The sequence below is a fragment of the Fusarium musae genome, chromosome 8 (genome assembly GCF_019915245.1).
Source record: "Fusarium musae strain F31 chromosome 8, whole genome shotgun sequence".
In the NCBI taxonomy this organism is placed as follows: Eukaryota; Fungi; Ascomycota; class Sordariomycetes; order Hypocreales; family Nectriaceae; genus Fusarium; species Fusarium musae.
This window is the reverse complement of record NC_058394.1, coordinates 705953-723560: the sequence shown is the minus strand read 5'-3', so window position 1 is coordinate 723560 and position 17608 is coordinate 705953. Positions and strand designations below refer to the sequence as shown.

Genomic DNA, 17608 nt, shown 5'->3' with positions numbered 1-17608 from the left:
GCTACTGTTAGAGTTATCACTCCCTAAGACAAGGCAAGGCAAGGCAAGGCAAGGTATCATTGGGGATTGACAACGCCAAGAAAGGTTGTCTCCGAAATGGATATAATTAAGACGTTGCTTCACTTTATTTCGTTCACGGTCAACTAACAGACAGCTCCAACCTGGATAATCACCACCACAACCACAACCACCACCAAATACAGCACAGCACAGCACAGCACTCTGCTTCACACTCGCTCTCAACACCACGACTATGCGATCAATACTCCCTGTCCCAACTCCACCTCCCGAAACATGTCCCTACTCCCGCGAATCACACTATCAAGCCTCCGCCGATGTCATTCCTCTTCTCATTGACGATACATACCACGTCTTTCACCTCAACACCCCGCCAACCACAAAGCACCACCCAGAGCGTCTAAGAGCAACATGGTCGCGACTCCGATCAACAAATCTCATCGAGTGGGAGCGTGATCCAGAGCCTGTCTTGGCGCCTGGTGAGTCAAGCTCCGATCCAGATGCCGATGGTGCTTGGACGGGATGTGCAGTGCTTGATCTAGATCAGTGCATGAACATTTTTTACACGGGGTATAACCTGTCGCAAAATGGTCGACAGACGATACTTCGTGCCAGAGCAAAGGATCTTCATGGCACCAAGTTTGATAAAGATGCAACACCGGTCACAATTCACCCCAAAGGACTCGATAAGTATGAGGACATTGACTTTCGAGATCCCTTTGTCTTTTATAACCGCGCCGAGGGTCGATATTGGATGCTCGTAGCTACTCGACTAGCCAATGGCCCGTATTGGAGCCGCGGATGCATCGCACTGTTGACATCCCCGGATCTCGAAGCCTGGACCGTTGCGCCTGAACCTCTATACGCCCCCAACGACGTCTTCTGTCCCGAATGTCCAGAGATATTCACACTGCCCAACGGGAAGTGGTATCTTGTGTACTCGCGCTTCCACGCCCCGAATGCAGGAACTGTGTATCGCATCGCTGACACACCATACGGGCCATTCCGTGTGCCAAGAGACGGATCTCATGGCCGCCTCGACGGACGCCGTTGGTACGCAGCCAAGTCGTGCCCTAAAGCGGGAGATCCCGACAAGAGAATCAGCTTTGGCTGGATTGGAGACTACGCGGACGATGAGAAGAAGTGGCTCTGGGGAGGTGATCTCGGTGTCACTAGAGTTTTATGGGCAGACACAAACGCCTGTCTGCGCATTGATGCCTCTCAAGAGTTTAGGAGCTACATATGGCGATGCTCCAAGCCTGTGTCGCCTAGCAATGCTGCTCCGAGCTTATATCTCTGCTCCCTTGGCACAACGGCGACTCATTTCCCTGAGCTGGGCTCTGCGGAGTGGAAGGATAATCTCATGGTAGATTTCAAAGTCGCAGCTTGTGATGCGCATACGTTTGGCGTCATGCTGCAGACCGACAGCTCAGGTAAAGGCCATCGTCTCCAATTTAACCCGCAGGGAAACGGCTTTTTCTCCGTCGCCCTCATCACCGACTTTCCACCCCTCGACGACTTCTGGGCAGACCAGTACCACATGTACATCCCCCGACCTGTCGACGGTCCCGAGTTAGTCCGACACGATAACGTCAGTCTCGTCGATGGAGTCTTCCTCTTTTTGAGGGGTCAGCTCGTCGAGGTCTTCTGCGGAGGGCGAGCGCTGAGTTTTCGACTACCTATACCGTCCAACTGGGCAAGCGGCGAGCGAGACGGTGTGCGCAGATTGGGATGGTTTGTGGAAGATGGTATGGTTGATTTAGTTGATATTAATATGCGGCATTCGAGGAGCTACAAGGACAACTCAGTTGAGTCTGACAATGGCCTCGAAGATGCCGACTAATTTCTTCTATTAACCTCTCCGCCGTATTCCTTGTCATTCGGCGACCCCCTTCATCCAAGATCTCTCTGCGGCATCATGGGAGTTGGCTGAATGACCAAACCGCTGAGGAGATCATAAGGCCCCGACGCGCCCGCAGCGAGATCCCAGTCGCCGAAATCAGTATATTCATAAACATCAGCACCATAATTGCCCATCATGGGGCTAACTTTATCATTAAGCGGCTCGTTCAGATTAACCGCGAGAGAATGCTCCAGGCCGCGCAATATAGCCCCCTCCAGTCGATTAACGGCATATTGCATCGGCTGATGGCTTTTGCTCATCATGCGAAGGTTCCAGAGATACGAGTTTAGGGTCTCCTGCCAGAAATGTCGCTCCTGCGATGATAGCGAGGTGACGAGAAGTAATGTGGTGAAGGAGCCAAGGAGCGAGAAGAGGTAGGGTGACGTGAAGTACCAGAACGCCTCGAGATGATCGGGTCGCAAGCTTATGACAAAGGATATGGCGCTCTGAGCTGTCTGCAGCGCAATCTGTCGAATGCTGGAGAGGACTCGATCGTCCGAGCATCGCGGTGGGAGTGCTGTAGAGCGTATTAAGCGGCGCAGTAAGGTCATTACGACGCCGTAGTAGGAGAAGTGCAGGTATCCGTGGAAGCACAGCTTGCGCTGGTAAATAACGTTCATCTGCAGTGTCGGCGGAATACTATGGTACCAGTTGGTCAACATCTCGAAGAGCGGCCGGGCTTTCTCCCACAGAATAACGGTATCTTGCTCACGACATGTCCGCGCTGTGTAAAAGTTGGAGTAGACAACGGATAGAATCTGCGTCAGCCGCACCATCTGTATAAACTGCGTCATGCCAGTCGCAGCAATAGATCTCCGGTCATCGTCAGAGCCAGACACAGAGACAGAACTAGAAACCGAACCAGAAGCGGACGCCGAAGCAGGTGCGTGGCCTTCGCTGTCGAAATCAGAAAAATCGCCCGGTGTAAGATCGCCCACTGTCCAGTCATCGTCGTGAATATGCACAGGACGTCCGTAAGCCAATGCCGTCCAGCGATCCTGCATGAATAGCGCCCAGCTGAGCCGCTTGCGAACATTTCTCTCCCATTGCGGAATAGTCCAGTTGCTCGCATCGAGGTGAAGCCCAAGACACTGGCCTATCGCAAGCGCCTGGCAGGTGAGTCCCCATTGGAACGTGTGGTCCGGGTTGAGGGGGTCCTCGGGCTGGCACTGCAGCAGGAGGAGTGCGGCCTGGATGGAACTGAGCTTTGGGCGGTGATAAGATGCTGGTATGGCGGACCGTAGCATCCTGCGGAGGAGGGCGACGTCAGGGGGGTTTCTGATGGACAGCTCAGGGTCGTAGGTCCACCAGCGAATGGCGGACAGATAGATGGCTCCGAGGAGGGCGGCGGGAATGCGTCGGTATGACTGGCTGTAGGCAAGGGTAAAGGGGTCCTTGGAGAGGATGGGATAGCATGGTTGTACGTGTCTCCAGAAGAGCTCAACGAGACTTGGGCCGTGAGGACGAACACAGCTCTCGATAGCGTCAACTTGAGAAAATGTCGGATCGCCTTCAACTGCCTTTTCATCACGAGCCATGTGAAATGTCAAGGGATACTCCTGACCGTCATCTCTCTCCAGCACGCGTCGAATAGCATGCGTGTCGAGGCTAAACTCGTGAGTCTGAGGATCGTATGGTCGATGTCGCATTAGTATAGGCTCCATATCGCTCCCCAGACCATAAAGCTCTGCAAACCGCGTCGACGAGCATCCCATAGTGCGGTCCAGGGGACCAAGCTCCGGGACCATGACAGAGGGCGGAGCGAGAGGAATCCCGCTATCAGCAGAAGCCCTGGTCTCAGCAGGAGATAAAAACGCCTGGACCGAGGGGACGGAGTGAACAGACTGGACATCGTCTCGCGACGTTTTCCGGCTCTGGCTCATGCTGCGGGCTGACGTCTGGCTCTGGTCCTCATGGGCGACATCGTCCTGCGGCGGCAGCTGTTGCAGGGAGATTGTTGTATTTGAGTTTGGGCCGGAAATAATAGCACCACTACTGCCACTGCCACTGCCACTGCCACTGCCGCTGGCGACCTGTCGCTCCGGAGGATCATGCTGGAAGGTACACGGCGTGGCTCTCAGCTGGCAGTGGACGCAGTTGTCGTCGCCGTCCTTTGTAACGCAGCGAGTCTTGCGCTTCCGACAGGCGTCACAAGGACGAAGACTGCGACGCTGTCGCTTGCGAGCGTTGTTCTGATAGTCCTGGGGTGTGATGATTTCCATTTGTCGAGGAGGAAGGGTGAAGTTCTGCCATGTCCTGGTTGGAGAAGAAGAAGAAGAAGAAGAAGAAGAAGAAGAAGAAGAAGAAGAAGAAGAAGAAGAAGCTGAGAAGTAAAGGTCAAGTGAAGTGAAGGTGAAGTGGTGTAAGTTGTAAGTTGTAAGTAGGCTTCTCTCTCGGTGTTAAGAACCTAGAATCCACTCCCCGCTTGTACTTATTTCCCTGTCGTGTCCGTGTCTCAAGCTATTGCAGAGGTCTTGGGTCTTGGTATGGCCTTACGCAAAGCAGGTGAAAAAAAGAGGATTACACATACAACAAACAGGAACGATCAAAAAATAACACCCAACTACCGATCTTCCGTCCTTGCTTGCTCGGCTCTTGGCCCTCGAACAAGCTCTGTTGGCACGAGGCTGTGTCGATAGACGAGTGACAGTCAACACTTGTATGTCAATGTATACGTACAGTGAGTGAGCTCGGCTCTAACGGTTTTATTCTCTTTAGTGTAGGATGGTGGTGGTGATGATCGTTTAATACAAGACAAGACAAGTTCGTCAGCCTCAAAGTCAAGTTTCAGCTCAGGATCAGGGTGTCTGACACAGAAGACGCTGAATCAGCCCGTTTCTCTCCAAGTGGTTTTTTCCCTCTTCTCTTGTTTATTACTTTTACGGTAGTTGTCTTGAGTGGCTTGTTTTTTTTTTTTTGTTTCCTAGAATGGCTTTTTGGCTGCCACGCGCCATTTTAAGCAGATGACGGCGGTGGAGGCTGGGCTGAAGAAAGGAACGGCCATGGCCACTTCGCTCGTGTCGTATCCCTGTCTGCAAGGTTTGAAACGGGACAAGCTGGTTGACTTGTCGCCTGTCGCCTGTCGCCGGGGGCCTGGGGCCTGGGGCTGCGTGTCTCTCCCCGTGCAGTGCAGAAAGCAAGTCTGCAGCAAATAAAATAGAGTTGGGCCCGTCTTTCTGGCCCATGCAACGCCCTCCCTGTGGCTTGCACACTAAGAAGGGGATCAGAGACAAAGGACCTGGCAGGCAGGCATGGCATGGAAAGCTAGCGCTGCTCCCTCGTACCCAGAAGACAAGACTGGCGCCGTCTCCATTCTCTAGCATGCACTCGCTGGAACTCAGAAACTGACTTTTTGCTTTTTTGTGAACCAGTTCCGTGGGCTCGGGAGTTGGGGTATGTCAATGGTCGTTAGTGTGAATGGTGTTGAAGTGGGAGTGGGAGTGGGAGTGGTAGTGGTAGTGGTAGTTCTAGGGGGGCGCAGGTGCCGTTGCCGCCGAGTCTTGGCAAGAGGGCGACCCTGAAAGTCTGATTAATCATGATTACTTTACTTGGCTTTTGATGACGTAGAATAAAGGGATTCTCCCCTTGTGTCCCTTTCGGATTCAACCGTCATGACCACATCCTCCCAGAGCCTCTCAAGCCTCTGTCTGTCAACATCAGATACACACTGTAGACAATGAATACAATCTCAGACAAGACCCTAGATAGAGTTGCTTTGCCAAGATTCACACCACTTCGCCTCTCTACCCAAGAATCATGGTCTATGCGTGGCTTATGTAGTATCATGCCAAGAACCTGCATCAGCACGAATGGGCCAAGCTACAACAAGAAATTCAAAAGAGAAAGTCAAAATCTTGCAGATCATTTTTCCCTCATTAGCAATCATCCGAAATGCTACTGAACCCTTGACTGCACATCAGTGGGCTAGTTAGTCTCCATACTGGGCTTATCTCGACCCTGGGGCCTGGGAACTGGTATGCAACCAAACCTAAACCGCAAATATTATCGCAATACCCAGACTCCCAACGACGCTATTTCCACAAGCCCTTTTTTTTTTTTCCTTCCTTTTTCTGTTTCTGTCCCTAATTAATTGAAACTAGAACCAACAATCTTGAACTCACGCCATCCTGACATCTAACGCTTATCCTTTTCCATGCCAGTTTCGTTTGAAACAAGTTCTACCACCCAGTCTAGACCACCCTCAGACCATCCGGCCAAGCTTGACTAGGTCAGATCTTGGAGTGCAGCACACTCAATCGGCATGTGTTTGATTAGTTCCTCTGGAGCAGCCTCTGCAATGCGCTCAGAGGGTCGCGTCCTCCATCTGCGGGCTTGCAATTGCCATGGTGGCGTTTCGATTGGCCCCAACTCCCGGCTGAGGGATGGAATTCCTTGTCGGTTCTTTCGAAGATCTTTGAGGCTGTGGTCGATAGGAGTCAAAATGCAGACTCACTGTGATCACAACAAACTACAGAAGCAACTACAGTCACCGTCATCACGCAGTTGCATCAGCCAGTGAAGCCAAGGAACTCCCGATTCGATAGCTCACTGGCCAAGCCATCATGAAGATCGATGCAGCAACATATCAACGAGCAAATAAAGACCCTCCTGCCCTATTCCTACCCACATCCCCGTTGAAATCACCTCAGCGAATCGGTATCAACCCAGTTGCATACATCACCAGCACAGACCCTTATACTACTGTACACTACCGGTATGTTGATCCAACTTCAAAAGAACCCTCTTCACTAGCCTCATCAAGTTAGGGAGAGGCCGTTTGGGTCTGTCACATCTCAGGCCAGCAAATACATGTGCAACGGCCTGTGATCAAGAGGAAGAGTGCAGCCGCCCGGGTGCCTTTTTCCCGTTTTTCTTAACAGCTTGCGCGCCGTTCCGTGGTAATCTGCAGCTAAGGGGCTCGTGATCACCCTCGCTCGGACGTTTGGTTATTTCAACTAATCCTGCAGCATGGCTGAGGCGCCGTCTTGGCTGGACGACAGGGACAGAGGTGGATTTTGGAGAGGTTGACTTGCTAACGGTTCTTGGTGTTTGCCTATGTCTGGGCATGCAAAATTAATTCATTCCATGTGATCACTTTATTGTGAAGTTACTGTCCAGGAGCTACATATCTTGAAGTTCGTATTTTTGAATTTGCTCTGGAATACTAACTATTTTAGATCTCCCACTTAACTAGTTTACTAGATATGTGTCCTGAACCATAAGTAAACGGCCGTGAAGGCTGCAGATGCAATATTGGACATTTTGACTTTGTTAACATGCCTTAGGACCCTGTCGTGACAAAGTACTCTAGGCAACAAGGAATATGCCCGCTTGAAATTCCGGTGATATTCTGCTACTGTGAAACCTCGGCACTACTTTTGAGTTCCAGTTTCTGGGTTTCTAGATCCCTTCATATCCTTCTCAGAAGTTACTAGTCATAAAGTGCTTTCTATTATGAGGATAATCTCCACGAAGATGCCGATAAGCGGATGATGAACAGGGGTAGTCTACTAAGTCGTCGATCACAAGAGGCCTCCTTCTTATTAATAGAGCGCGGGAATAAGCGATCGACTGCTGACGAGGAGATCTTCACAATAGTATAATTTCTTGATGATCTTTCCAAGGGATTATGACTCCTACTCAAGAGCCTCTGATGCCGATGGGGCTGGTACAGGGTAAGCAACTTCAAGAAGTGACGGTGTTCAGTCACAACTCCACTAACAAATTCTCTCCGCTAACTCACCGAAACGCACTGGCGGGCTTCTAGCCTAACCGCCCCAATACTACGAAAGCCGACAGATATCGGGAGTTTATACGAGTTGCATGAAGTTTTGATACGCCTCTTTTTCTTTTTACATAGACCATCGTGACGTGCTTAGTCGTGTAGTTGCGGCGAAAGGCTCTGTTAGTGCACAGTTCTTACTGGACCTCCGCTAACCGAGACACCAGCACTGCAAACTTATGCTGGTAAATGGATACAGCATCGAATATCGGACGAATAACTAGGACCTAGCGTCGATGAACGACGGGCATATTACTCCGGAGACCGCCTAAACCAACGCTCGCAATAACTCAATTCAAGTCGTAATTCAAGTCTAAAAAAGCAAGGAAAGCCTTATTTTAATGCGCTACTTTCATTATATAAGAATTATTAGCCAATAATAGTAGAAAAAAAAGATAAAATTTGCTTTTTTGGACTTGAATTGCGACTCGAATTGAATTGTTGCGAGCGTTGGCCTAAACAGCAGAGGATAGTAATCAACATATTGATCTTCTCACAAGTCAACTGAACGCATTGACTGGCTTGATCCGCATTTTTACCAGCGATGTTGTGCAGCACAGAGACTAGACCAGAATAGGCATCTCGATATTGAATCCCAGAGTGTGACATGGATGGAGGAAAGTGTAGAGGAGCCAATTGGCAGGATATGTTGGGTCGCTGAACTGGGCGATTCATCAAAGGCCCGAAAAGCCTGTGGCGATTCGATTAGCTAGCACATCCAGTGAGTGAGTGATTGTTAAGTCCGTCAATGTCGGAGGTGAAGAGGGCGTTAGCCATGGGGGGTTTTAAGCTTAAAGACTAAAAACTGAACGGCCCCCAGAATATCATTCAAGATGATCAATGATCCACGACGACGAGTCGCATGAGTCAGATTGTAACCCACCTGTCATTTATTACCTTACAGGGACGCTGATCAGCTGAACGATAAGACGCTCGATTGACAGATGACTAGACTTGCTGCTCACGGGCGATTTACCACTTCCAAAATCGTTTGACCGACGCTATAAAGCCCCAAACCTTGCCCATGAGCATCTGTCGGACAAACCCGCCCAAGAACCTATTCTTATCATGGCGAACTCCGTCTTGGCTGATACAGATAGTCTCTACCTACACGTTTCTACATAGTGATAGATAATACGATAGCTACACTATAGCTGACAAGGAAGGAGAAGGAGATTGAGTGAAGATATTCCCTCGGCTGGCCACTCACGTTGCCCACGTGTGTCTTGGCGATCCCTTTCTCATGGAACCTTTGCGCGACCCCAAGTCTTTGATCGGCCGGGGCCGTTGTCGCAATAAAGAGAGCGACGGGCCTGATTTTCTGGTGATGCTGAGTTCCATCTCTTCTCTGCGCGTAGGCCAACATCATGAAGTCGTCAATTACTCTGGGTGCTCTCGCTTTGGCGGGCTTGGTCTCTGCTGAGGATGTCCTGTACAGCAAGCGATTGAACAAGCGATTCGTCGACGATGATGGACATTACAACATGTGTATGTGATCAATTGCCTTTTGAGTGGTTCAATTGACTGACTTGGGTAGCTTTCTTTCACGTCAACGACGTTCACGCGCATCTCGACGAATTTGCAAAGTCGGGCACTGACTGCGTGGATCCCAAGAAGGGCTGCTTTGGCGGTTACGCGCGCATAAAGCACACAGTCGATGGGCTGCGAAAAGATCACCCTGATAACCTGTGGCTCAACGCGGGCGATGAATTCCAAGGCACGCTGTTCTACTCGTTCTACGGACCGTCCAAGATTGCTGAGAACCTCAACACCTTGAAGTTCGATGCTATGACGCTTGGTAACCATGAGTGGGATGGCGGTGACGAGGAGCTTGGCGAGTTTCTCCAGAACCTGACGTTCCCCGTCGTCTCGTGCAACGTCAAGAGTGAATACGAGGGACTCAACAAGACGATCAAGAATTACCAGATCTTCAAGGAGCATGATCTGGCTGTTATCGGTGTCACGACTGACACCACGCCTGGAATCTCGAGTGTCGGAAACAAGACTACCTTCCTTGACCCCATCACTGAAGTGCAAAAGTCTATCTGGGAGATTCGAAACAAGACCGACATCAACCGCATCGTCGCCCTCACCCACATTGGCTACGATGTCGACAAGGAGCTTGCCGCAAAGACAGAGGGTTTGTCCCTCATCATCGGCGGTCACAGCCACACTCTTCTCGGCGACATGGAAAAGGCAGAGGGCGATTATCCCACGATTGTCAAGGACATCAACGGAGACGAAGTCTTTATTGTCACTGCCTACCGATGGGGTGAGTATCTCGGCTCCATCGATCTTACTTTCGACAAGTACGGCAAAGCCCTCGAATACCATGGTGCTCCTATCCACCTCACCAACCAGACTGAGATGGACGAGGCTCTCAACAAGACTATCAAATCGTGGCGCGCTCCTTTTGAGAAGTTCGCTGCTGAGGTTGTCGGAAACACAAAGGCTGAGCTTGACCAGTCAACTTGCCAACAGGGAGACTGCCTTCTTGGCCAAGTCATGGCTGACGCAATGCTCGAGTATCGTCTTAACCAAAGCCGCAACGACGACGACAAACCCGCTTTCGCCTTCATCAACGCTGGAGGAGTTCGCGCCACCATCGACGAGGGAAACATCACTCGCGGTGAAGTTCTCACTTCTTTCCCCTTCGGCAACGCTATCGTGGAGCTCACTTTCACCGGCTCTGAGCTCAAGGAAGTTTTCGAAGGAGCAGTAACAGGCATTAACCAAAAGAACAAGAAGGAAATCACATCGTGGTTCCAGGTTTCAAAGGGTCTTAAGATCGAGTACAACCCTGACAACAAGAACGGCTCCAAGCTCATCAACGCAACTCTCAACGGTGAAGCTTTCGAGGACAAGACAGAGTATCGCGTCGTCACACTTGATTTCCTTGCTGGAGGCGGTGATAACTTCTTCAGCATCGATGCTAAGAACCTGGCTACTCTCGATTCGCAGGATGAGGTTCTCATTGGGTATCTTGATGCGCATAACCCTCTTGATCCTAAGCTGGAGGAGCGTGTTGTTGAGACGAATGCCACGAGCAGTGAGGATACTGATCAGGGTGAGGCGAAGGGCAAGGGCGGAAGTGCAGGAGGAGATGTGAATGCGGCTAGTGGTGTTCACGCCTCCATCTTGAGTGCTGTGTTCGGTGTCGCGATGGTTCTGTTCATGATGTAAATGGTAGAAATGCGATTTGTATATATAGATGACTTACAGTAGACTAATCAATAGTCTTTCAGTTATTGGTTCCAACGGATCAACAGTTGTTTGACCTAAGCGTCAGTAGTTTTACCAGGTATACCTAGTCATATCCTCCTCTAATGTTCAAGCCCGGACACGCAGGAACGTCTCATAGTTCATCTGCATCTCATCCCCATCCCCAGGGACCAAGTAACCCTCCTCCAACCAATCGATCTCCCTCCTCTCAAGACGAGTTTTAACCACCAACAGCACAATGAACACAATAGGAACCAAAAGCCACATCACAAGCAGGACGGCAAGGACACCTAGGTATACCGGGACAGCGTATTCAGGATGACCCATGTTCGCGACGAGGGACAATATCTTCTAGTATGGGAGTAACGTCATGGTGGGCAGAGCTGGGTTTTTGTGCAAATTATTGAATGGAGACAAGTCCTTTGTTCGACGGCGGTGGGAGGCCAAGTGTTCGGGTGGGAGTGCACATTGTGCGATGGTCACTGCCATGAACAAGAGACACGACGTTGTCAAAGAGTAACACTACCCAGATTATGACTAGGGAGGACGAATAATCTCTGATGTGACAAGGAAGGCTTTGTCTCTGGCGAACATGTCACCAAGATGAGTGTGAGATTGATCAGGTCAAGCTGTTTGAAAGACAGGAGATGTGAACAATGGACGTTATTAGGCTAGACTGAAACGAATACATAGAAACAGAACAACCTCATCCTGGCATTTGACATTCATTCATTCATGTATCCACCCATCTTAGTAAGTATAGCGGAAATCGGAAGAAGCGCCCTCCTGGAATATTTGTCAGTGATGTTGTCATGCCAGCACGAGGGGGCTTACTCACATCATGGGCCTCCAACACCTTCTCACCCCGATCGGCCTTGGCATTCTGCCTCTTGAAGTCCAAGTCACAGAGACAGACGAGGATGACAGTGACGAGACAGCAGGCGATGCAAGCCCACATACCAGGCTTGTACCCCGTGAGCTTGTCCTGCTCGCGGAACACCAGACTTCCCGCAATACCGCCAAAACCACCAAAGCCGACGAGAGTAGCGCTGCAGAAGGCTCGCTTCCACTGGCCGCGGACGTTGTTGGCCTGGAAGGACATGACAGTTGGGATGTTGCTGTTGGCACCGGCGGTGACGAGGAAGACGCCGAAGTAGCGGACGTTGGGATTAGCAGCCCAGCCCATGATGGGGAGTCCGATGAGGCAGAGGAGCATGTTGAAGAGGATCATGGGACCTCGGACGTGATACTTGTCGCCGACCCAGGCAGTCGCGAACATGACGATACCAGCAAAGGCATAGGGAGGCGCAACGAGACACTGAGCTGCTCCAACGCTGAAACCCATGTTTCCGACGAGAATGATGGGGAGGGTGTAAGCAAGGGCGTAGCTGATGGTGGTGGTATCAAAGAAGATCATAGCATAAGCCCAGACCTTCCAGTCGGCACCGCCTCGAATGAACTTGCTGAACTGGAAGGGAGGGACCTCGGTGTCGCCACGGTCACGGCGGATACGATCGACGACCCATTGACGCTCACGGCTACCGAGGAACGACCACGTCTTGCGCTTGGAGTCGGGGAAGTCGACGAGGAGCCAGTATCCAGCAATACCGAGGGCGATGGTGAGAGTACCTTCGATGATGAAAATCCAGCGCCAGCCAGTGAGATTCTCTCGACCGTTGAGTTGCATGAGCTATAGAGTGTGAGTAAGAGTGAGGAGTGTATTTGGGGTGAGACGTACACCATAGGCGAGAATACCAGAGAAAGCAGAAGCGACGCAACCAAGAAGATAGAAGACAGAGTATCGCTTTCCAACCTCATCTACGGTTTTTGATTAGTACTGAACTGCTTGAAGCAGTGAGGGTACTCACATCGAGTGTACCATGTGCTGAGAAGATAGACACAGCTGGGGAAGAAACCAGCCTCGAAGAAACCAAGAACGGCACGGAGAGCTGCAAGCTGAGGGAACTTCTTGACGAAACCCATACCAACCATGACAGCACCCCACATCATAGTGATGAGAGCCAGATGAATACGGGGACCGACTTTGCGGATGAGGATAGTCGAGGGTGGCTGGAAGATGACGTAGGGAATGAAGAAGACCAAGTTGGCGATGTTCTACCACGAATGTCAGTCAGTTCACATTCCGACATCGAGAATGAAGAGATCAAAACTTACGTATCGGAAGCCAGTGAGCTGCAGCTCAACACTCATGCCCGCAATGTTGGCAGCACTCATATTGGTTCGATCCATAAGCGAAACACAATACATGGCACCAACAGTCACGACGAGTCGACGATCAATCCGTCGAATGATGCTGCGCTGCTCCTCCTGCGTAAAGCCATGGTCGTGATCGATCTCAGAGCTGACCTTGCTAGGAGCTTGGTCGAGATGATTGAACTCGGCCTGCTTCTCGACGCCGTCGTCACCATTGGCTGTTCGATCCATGGTTGCGTGAATCTGGAAAAGTGGTGATGAAGTTCAAGTTTGAGTGCGAGTTGAGAAGAAGGAGGCAGAGGAGGGAAGAAAGAAAGAAGAGGAAGAAGAAGTTTTTGTTACACAGTTTCCAGGAGGAGAAAAAGTGCTGGGCAGTGGCCCCCTTTTGAGAAGGACGAGGGAAAAAAGGTGGATTTGAATGGGAGAGAAGATCAGGTTCCACGGAAGATGCAAGCTATTCTCTGCTTGTCTTACCCCCGAGTCTTTTCTTTTCTGCTGTTTCTCGCTGCTGTCTTTGTCTCCAGTTTATTTCTGATCATTTCGTCCACGATCATCGCCCTCTTTATATATACGCATTTCCCCCTCTCTCCCCCATTCTATGGGGTCATACATCTCGATATCGAACCAATCCTACCGAACCTCGGGTGGCGGTCAATGCCAAGCAGAAATAAAGAGACCCAAACGTTTCTACACACCCCTCGCTTGGTCTTGGTCTTGGCCTTGGAAACACAGTAAAATCAGAGCTGGTTCGACTCGTTTACGCCAGCTTTCCCCCGCAAGATCTACCGTCGCTTTGCTCCACCCCAAGAAATCTGGGGTGTGGACATGGATGGCATGGGATGGGAAAGACGAGACTTTGCGGGGTAGACTAGATATTGCAGGCTGGGTATTGCGGTATAGCTGCTACGCCCGGAGCATTGCCTGTTTTGGGGCGAGATGCGATGGAGGGCTTGTCATTGAGGGTCCTCCCCCAGTGCAGCATCATCATCAGCAGGACAAGAAAGATGGGAGAGGGAGTAGAGAGGCTTGTAATAGTACGGTCTTGGCTGGTTTGTGCGGTAGTAGCCCGCTTTCAGGTCAAGTGTGATTTGAGTTTTAACAGGCTCCCCTGCTCCCCTGCTCCCTTGTCTTTTGAGGAATAACGGAGAAAATTGGGAATTAAAATGTGTGACTGATCTTTGGGTTGTGGAATTTGATCGTTACACTGCCGTCTTGGGTGTTGCATGGGTTTGAGCCTCGAAGCGAGCATTGGCAATGGGTCCTCCATTGTTTGCATTATCATGTAGCATTGGCGAGTGACCAACGTAACTCGACTCCATCTGGTATACATAAGTACGCTGTCCTACTATTGACAGTACAGTACATAAGGTAGTTTATTGCTGGGAAACACAAAGAGGTCGGACTATCGCTCTCTCACTTACACCAGCAAGGCTCCCCCTCCCCTCCCTCCCTACCGCAAGCCACACCTCCTTTTTACAGCAGATGAAGTAAATCGTGTCCGTGTCCAATCTAATTCCGTCGCCGATACCTAAAGCAAACACCTTAACTTAATTAATTCTCCTCTCCATCTTTTACTTGCCTTTCGAGACACACTCGATTCAACGCTACTCAGTCCTCCCCCGCGTTCTCCCCCACCCCCGCATCGACTCACACCTCCCGAACCAATAACGGCGCATAGAGCGACCTTGGATGCCGAGGCTCCTCTCCAATTTCGACTCTAGAGAGTCAAGCTTAAGTTCCAACCCTGAATTCCTAGCCTCTCGTTGGGCGCTTGCGCGGCGGCGCTAATTTATGGTTGTTTTGACCTGGACTCATCACTGAGCTGTCACCGGAGAGGGCTTGCAGACAGTAGCTACTAGCATCCATAGCAGACACACAGACAGACAGACCAATATCCCATGGCTAGCTTGGGTCAAAAGCAGTGATTTCTTTTTGTGGCAATTCTTGCGGGTCGTTGGCTTGGCTGTCGGCACGCACCGAAAGATATCCAGTGATATCCTTTCGCAGTTCTAGATTCCAGTAGTCAAAATGTGTCATTCAACGCTTTGCCATATACCATACTCTAACTGAACCACCAAGAATGCCCCTATCTCGGACACTGCCCGAATCCTCCTCCTTACACGCGTCATCTCATCATGTTGTGTCCTTCTCTTTCATGTACCGTCCCAGACCAGACCAGTTTGCGCCTCGGTATCTCATCCACGTCGTAAACATTACCAGAAAAGACCAAATCCAAGCCAGAACGTCCATCCCGTCCACACCTTCAGTGTCCCGTCTTGTACCCTGTCTAATTCATCTCAAAGGATTTGTGCAACCTTCAACGTTCATGCAATCCTCCAGTTCATTTTACCTGCGGCGGCCAAGCACCGAGTCCTATAATCTTATTTGCTTTGTTCCTGACCGAGCCTCGGCCCACGTTCAACGAAACGCGGATGACACAGTCGAGAAGGACTTCTTGACGTTGTGCCAGATCAACCCAGCGGTACCAACAACAGCACAGATCTGAAGAATCTCCCAGGGCTTTCGAGTCTTGACCTCGGTCTCGATGTAGTCGATCTTGCTACCAGCCATACGGGGGAAGCGACCGGTCGTCAGGTACTCCTCCATGAGTGCATCCTTCTTGTACCACTCCTCGCGCAACCACAGCTCAAAGGCCTTTTGGTCGTGAAGGGGCATATCGCTGATTTTGAAGCGGCGCCAGTGGAAGTTGACCGACTTAGGGGCCCGGCCTTGAAAGTAGGTGCTCACCAAACCAAAATATTCCTCACCGAATCCACCTCGGCTAGACGCGTCCGTCAGTCGACAGTTACAATGCTGTGTAACGGGGGCTTCAGGTTACAACTTACGGAATTCCCTCATATGCGACCGTGCAGTCGTAGACGTAGTCGATGCTTCCCTTGAGCTCGTTCAGACAAAAGAACATGCCAGTGCTTCGTGGAAGCATAACATGGTCTGGATCCTTGAGGTCGTTTTTGGCAGCCCAGCCAGCCGACTTTCTACGCCCATTATTGGAAAGATTCGTGCCTTCGGGGAACAAGAGCAGCCACATGGGGTCCATATACGACTTTCCATTAGGATCTACCTTGCGCTGTTTGAGTTTGTTGAGGCGGTAGGCCAGGCGGGGCTGATCCGAGGCCATCTTTCGTGACATGAAGATGAATCCGTAGAAGCGCATTCCCCAACCAATGATAGGGATGTGCTTGAGAGATTCCTTGAGGATGATGTAGATATGCCCATGCATGCCAGGGGAATTGGCGTAAGCAATCCACCACAGATATAGCCAGTCAGTATAGATCTGCGCAAGGATTAGTTTCTATCAACCTCTTGAACAGCAAACTACCGTACTTGATGGTTGGCAATCATCACCAAACGCTCAGGGAACTCGAACTGAACTCCCCCATCGGGTCGCAGCTTGATCTGACCAGCGACCGACTCGTCACCGCTGATTCGGATAGTGGTCGGGCCCCAAATCTGGGTCATGGAAATTGTTGTAAGACAAAAAGATTGTTTTGTCATAGCCATGTAAGCGTAGTACCAGTCACGATTGACAAAGTACAAGGGAGAGCCGATAAGCTGGGTGAAAAAGATGCTACCGTCATGTTAGTTGCCTGCACCTATGAGGGACTCTGTGTTCCTACATCAAGCAGCATGTGTTGAAGTATAGGGCGAACAAGGAGCCGCGCACAATCTGCATCAGAGCTCCATGGCCTTCTTTTCCCGAAGGATGCTCCTCTTTTGGTTTGGGCTTCTGCTTCTCTGCTAAAGACTTCTCTGCGAGACCAGCAAGTAGCTCTGGTGAAGGGATCACCGTCTCCGGTGGGCCATCGGTTTTGGTGTCAGCCATGGCGGCGTCTCTGTTCGTTTGTGCTGTCTATCAGATGTCGTTATAATGTTCTTTACGAGGTATCACGTCGATCAAACTGAGAATAAACGAAGAGGCGCCCTCTGGACTATTATATCTCGTGTCTGCCTTGTTCGAGCTAAGAGAGTGCGAGGGGTCGCGTGGCACAGTCTACAAAGTTAGAGACAGAAACCTAAACTTCCGACCTCGTGGCGTAGAGAAAGCGAGAGTGAAAGACACAGACACGGTCTATCGAAGCTCAAGATGAAGAAATCTGACGAGGCTGCGAGACATTGTGCATGTGATTCAAGGTCAAAAGTCCAGACTTAAGCTCAGCTCGAGCTTACCTTGCTGCTCTGACGTGCCTGCTTGTGGTTAGCTGTTAGCGCAGGTGACATCAGGCGGATGCGTCGGAGGACGGAGGTCCTATGACGCCTAAAGGCGGTGCACGGTGATTGACAGATGCCGATCAGATTTGACCAATCAGAAGCTTCAAATATGAGATCACTTGGCATAAAGCTGTTGGATCTGCGTCGATAGAAGCTACAGTATCGCGGGAGAGATAAGACACTTTGACAGGTCATACACAGACTTCAGCTGATCAGGGGGCTTCTACCCTCGAGACTTT

General features: G+C 50.7%; 5 protein-coding genes across 5 annotated transcripts; 2 read left to right on the top strand and 3 right to left on the bottom strand.

Annotated features, from left to right (window-relative positions):
* Positions 1-253: 253 nt before the first annotated feature.
* J7337_010470 (uncharacterized protein) lies at positions 254-1861 on the top strand (the record flags this gene model as incomplete). The annotated part of the gene is made up of 1 exon (XM_044828055.1): positions 254-1861. The coding sequence occupies one exon, from the start codon at positions 254-256 to the stop codon at positions 1859-1861; it is 1608 nt and encodes a 535-aa protein (XP_044676609.1).
* A 50-nt stretch (positions 1862-1911) lies between these two features.
* J7337_010469 (uncharacterized protein) lies at positions 1912-4143 on the bottom strand (the record flags this gene model as incomplete). Its single annotated transcript, XM_044828054.1, has 1 exon — positions 1912-4143. The coding sequence occupies one exon, from the start codon at positions 4141-4143 to the stop codon at positions 1912-1914; it is 2232 nt and encodes a 743-aa protein (XP_044676608.1).
* Positions 4144-9070: 4927 nt separating this feature from the next.
* Positions 9071-10886, top strand: J7337_010468 (uncharacterized protein; the record flags this gene model as incomplete). Its single annotated transcript, XM_044828053.1, has 2 exons — positions 9071-9191; positions 9241-10886. 2 exons carry the CDS (start codon positions 9071-9073, stop codon positions 10884-10886), a joined length of 1767 nt encoding a protein of 588 aa, XP_044676607.1.
* A 789-nt stretch (positions 10887-11675) lies between these two features.
* On the bottom strand, positions 11676-13370 carry J7337_010467 (uncharacterized protein; the record flags this gene model as incomplete). The annotated part of the gene is made up of 5 exons (XM_044828052.1): positions 11676-11711; positions 11764-12615; positions 12664-12743; positions 12794-13040; positions 13101-13370. 5 exons carry the CDS (start codon positions 13368-13370, stop codon positions 11676-11678), a joined length of 1485 nt encoding a protein of 494 aa, XP_044676606.1.
* A 2187-nt stretch (positions 13371-15557) lies between these two features.
* Positions 15558-16983, bottom strand: J7337_010466 (uncharacterized protein; the record flags this gene model as incomplete). The annotated part of the gene is made up of 4 exons (XM_044828051.1): positions 15558-15921; positions 15986-16434; positions 16485-16728; positions 16778-16983. The coding sequence occupies 4 exons, from the start codon at positions 16981-16983 to the stop codon at positions 15558-15560; spliced, it is 1263 nt and encodes a 420-aa protein (XP_044676605.1).
* Positions 16984-17608: the final 625 nt, after the last annotated feature.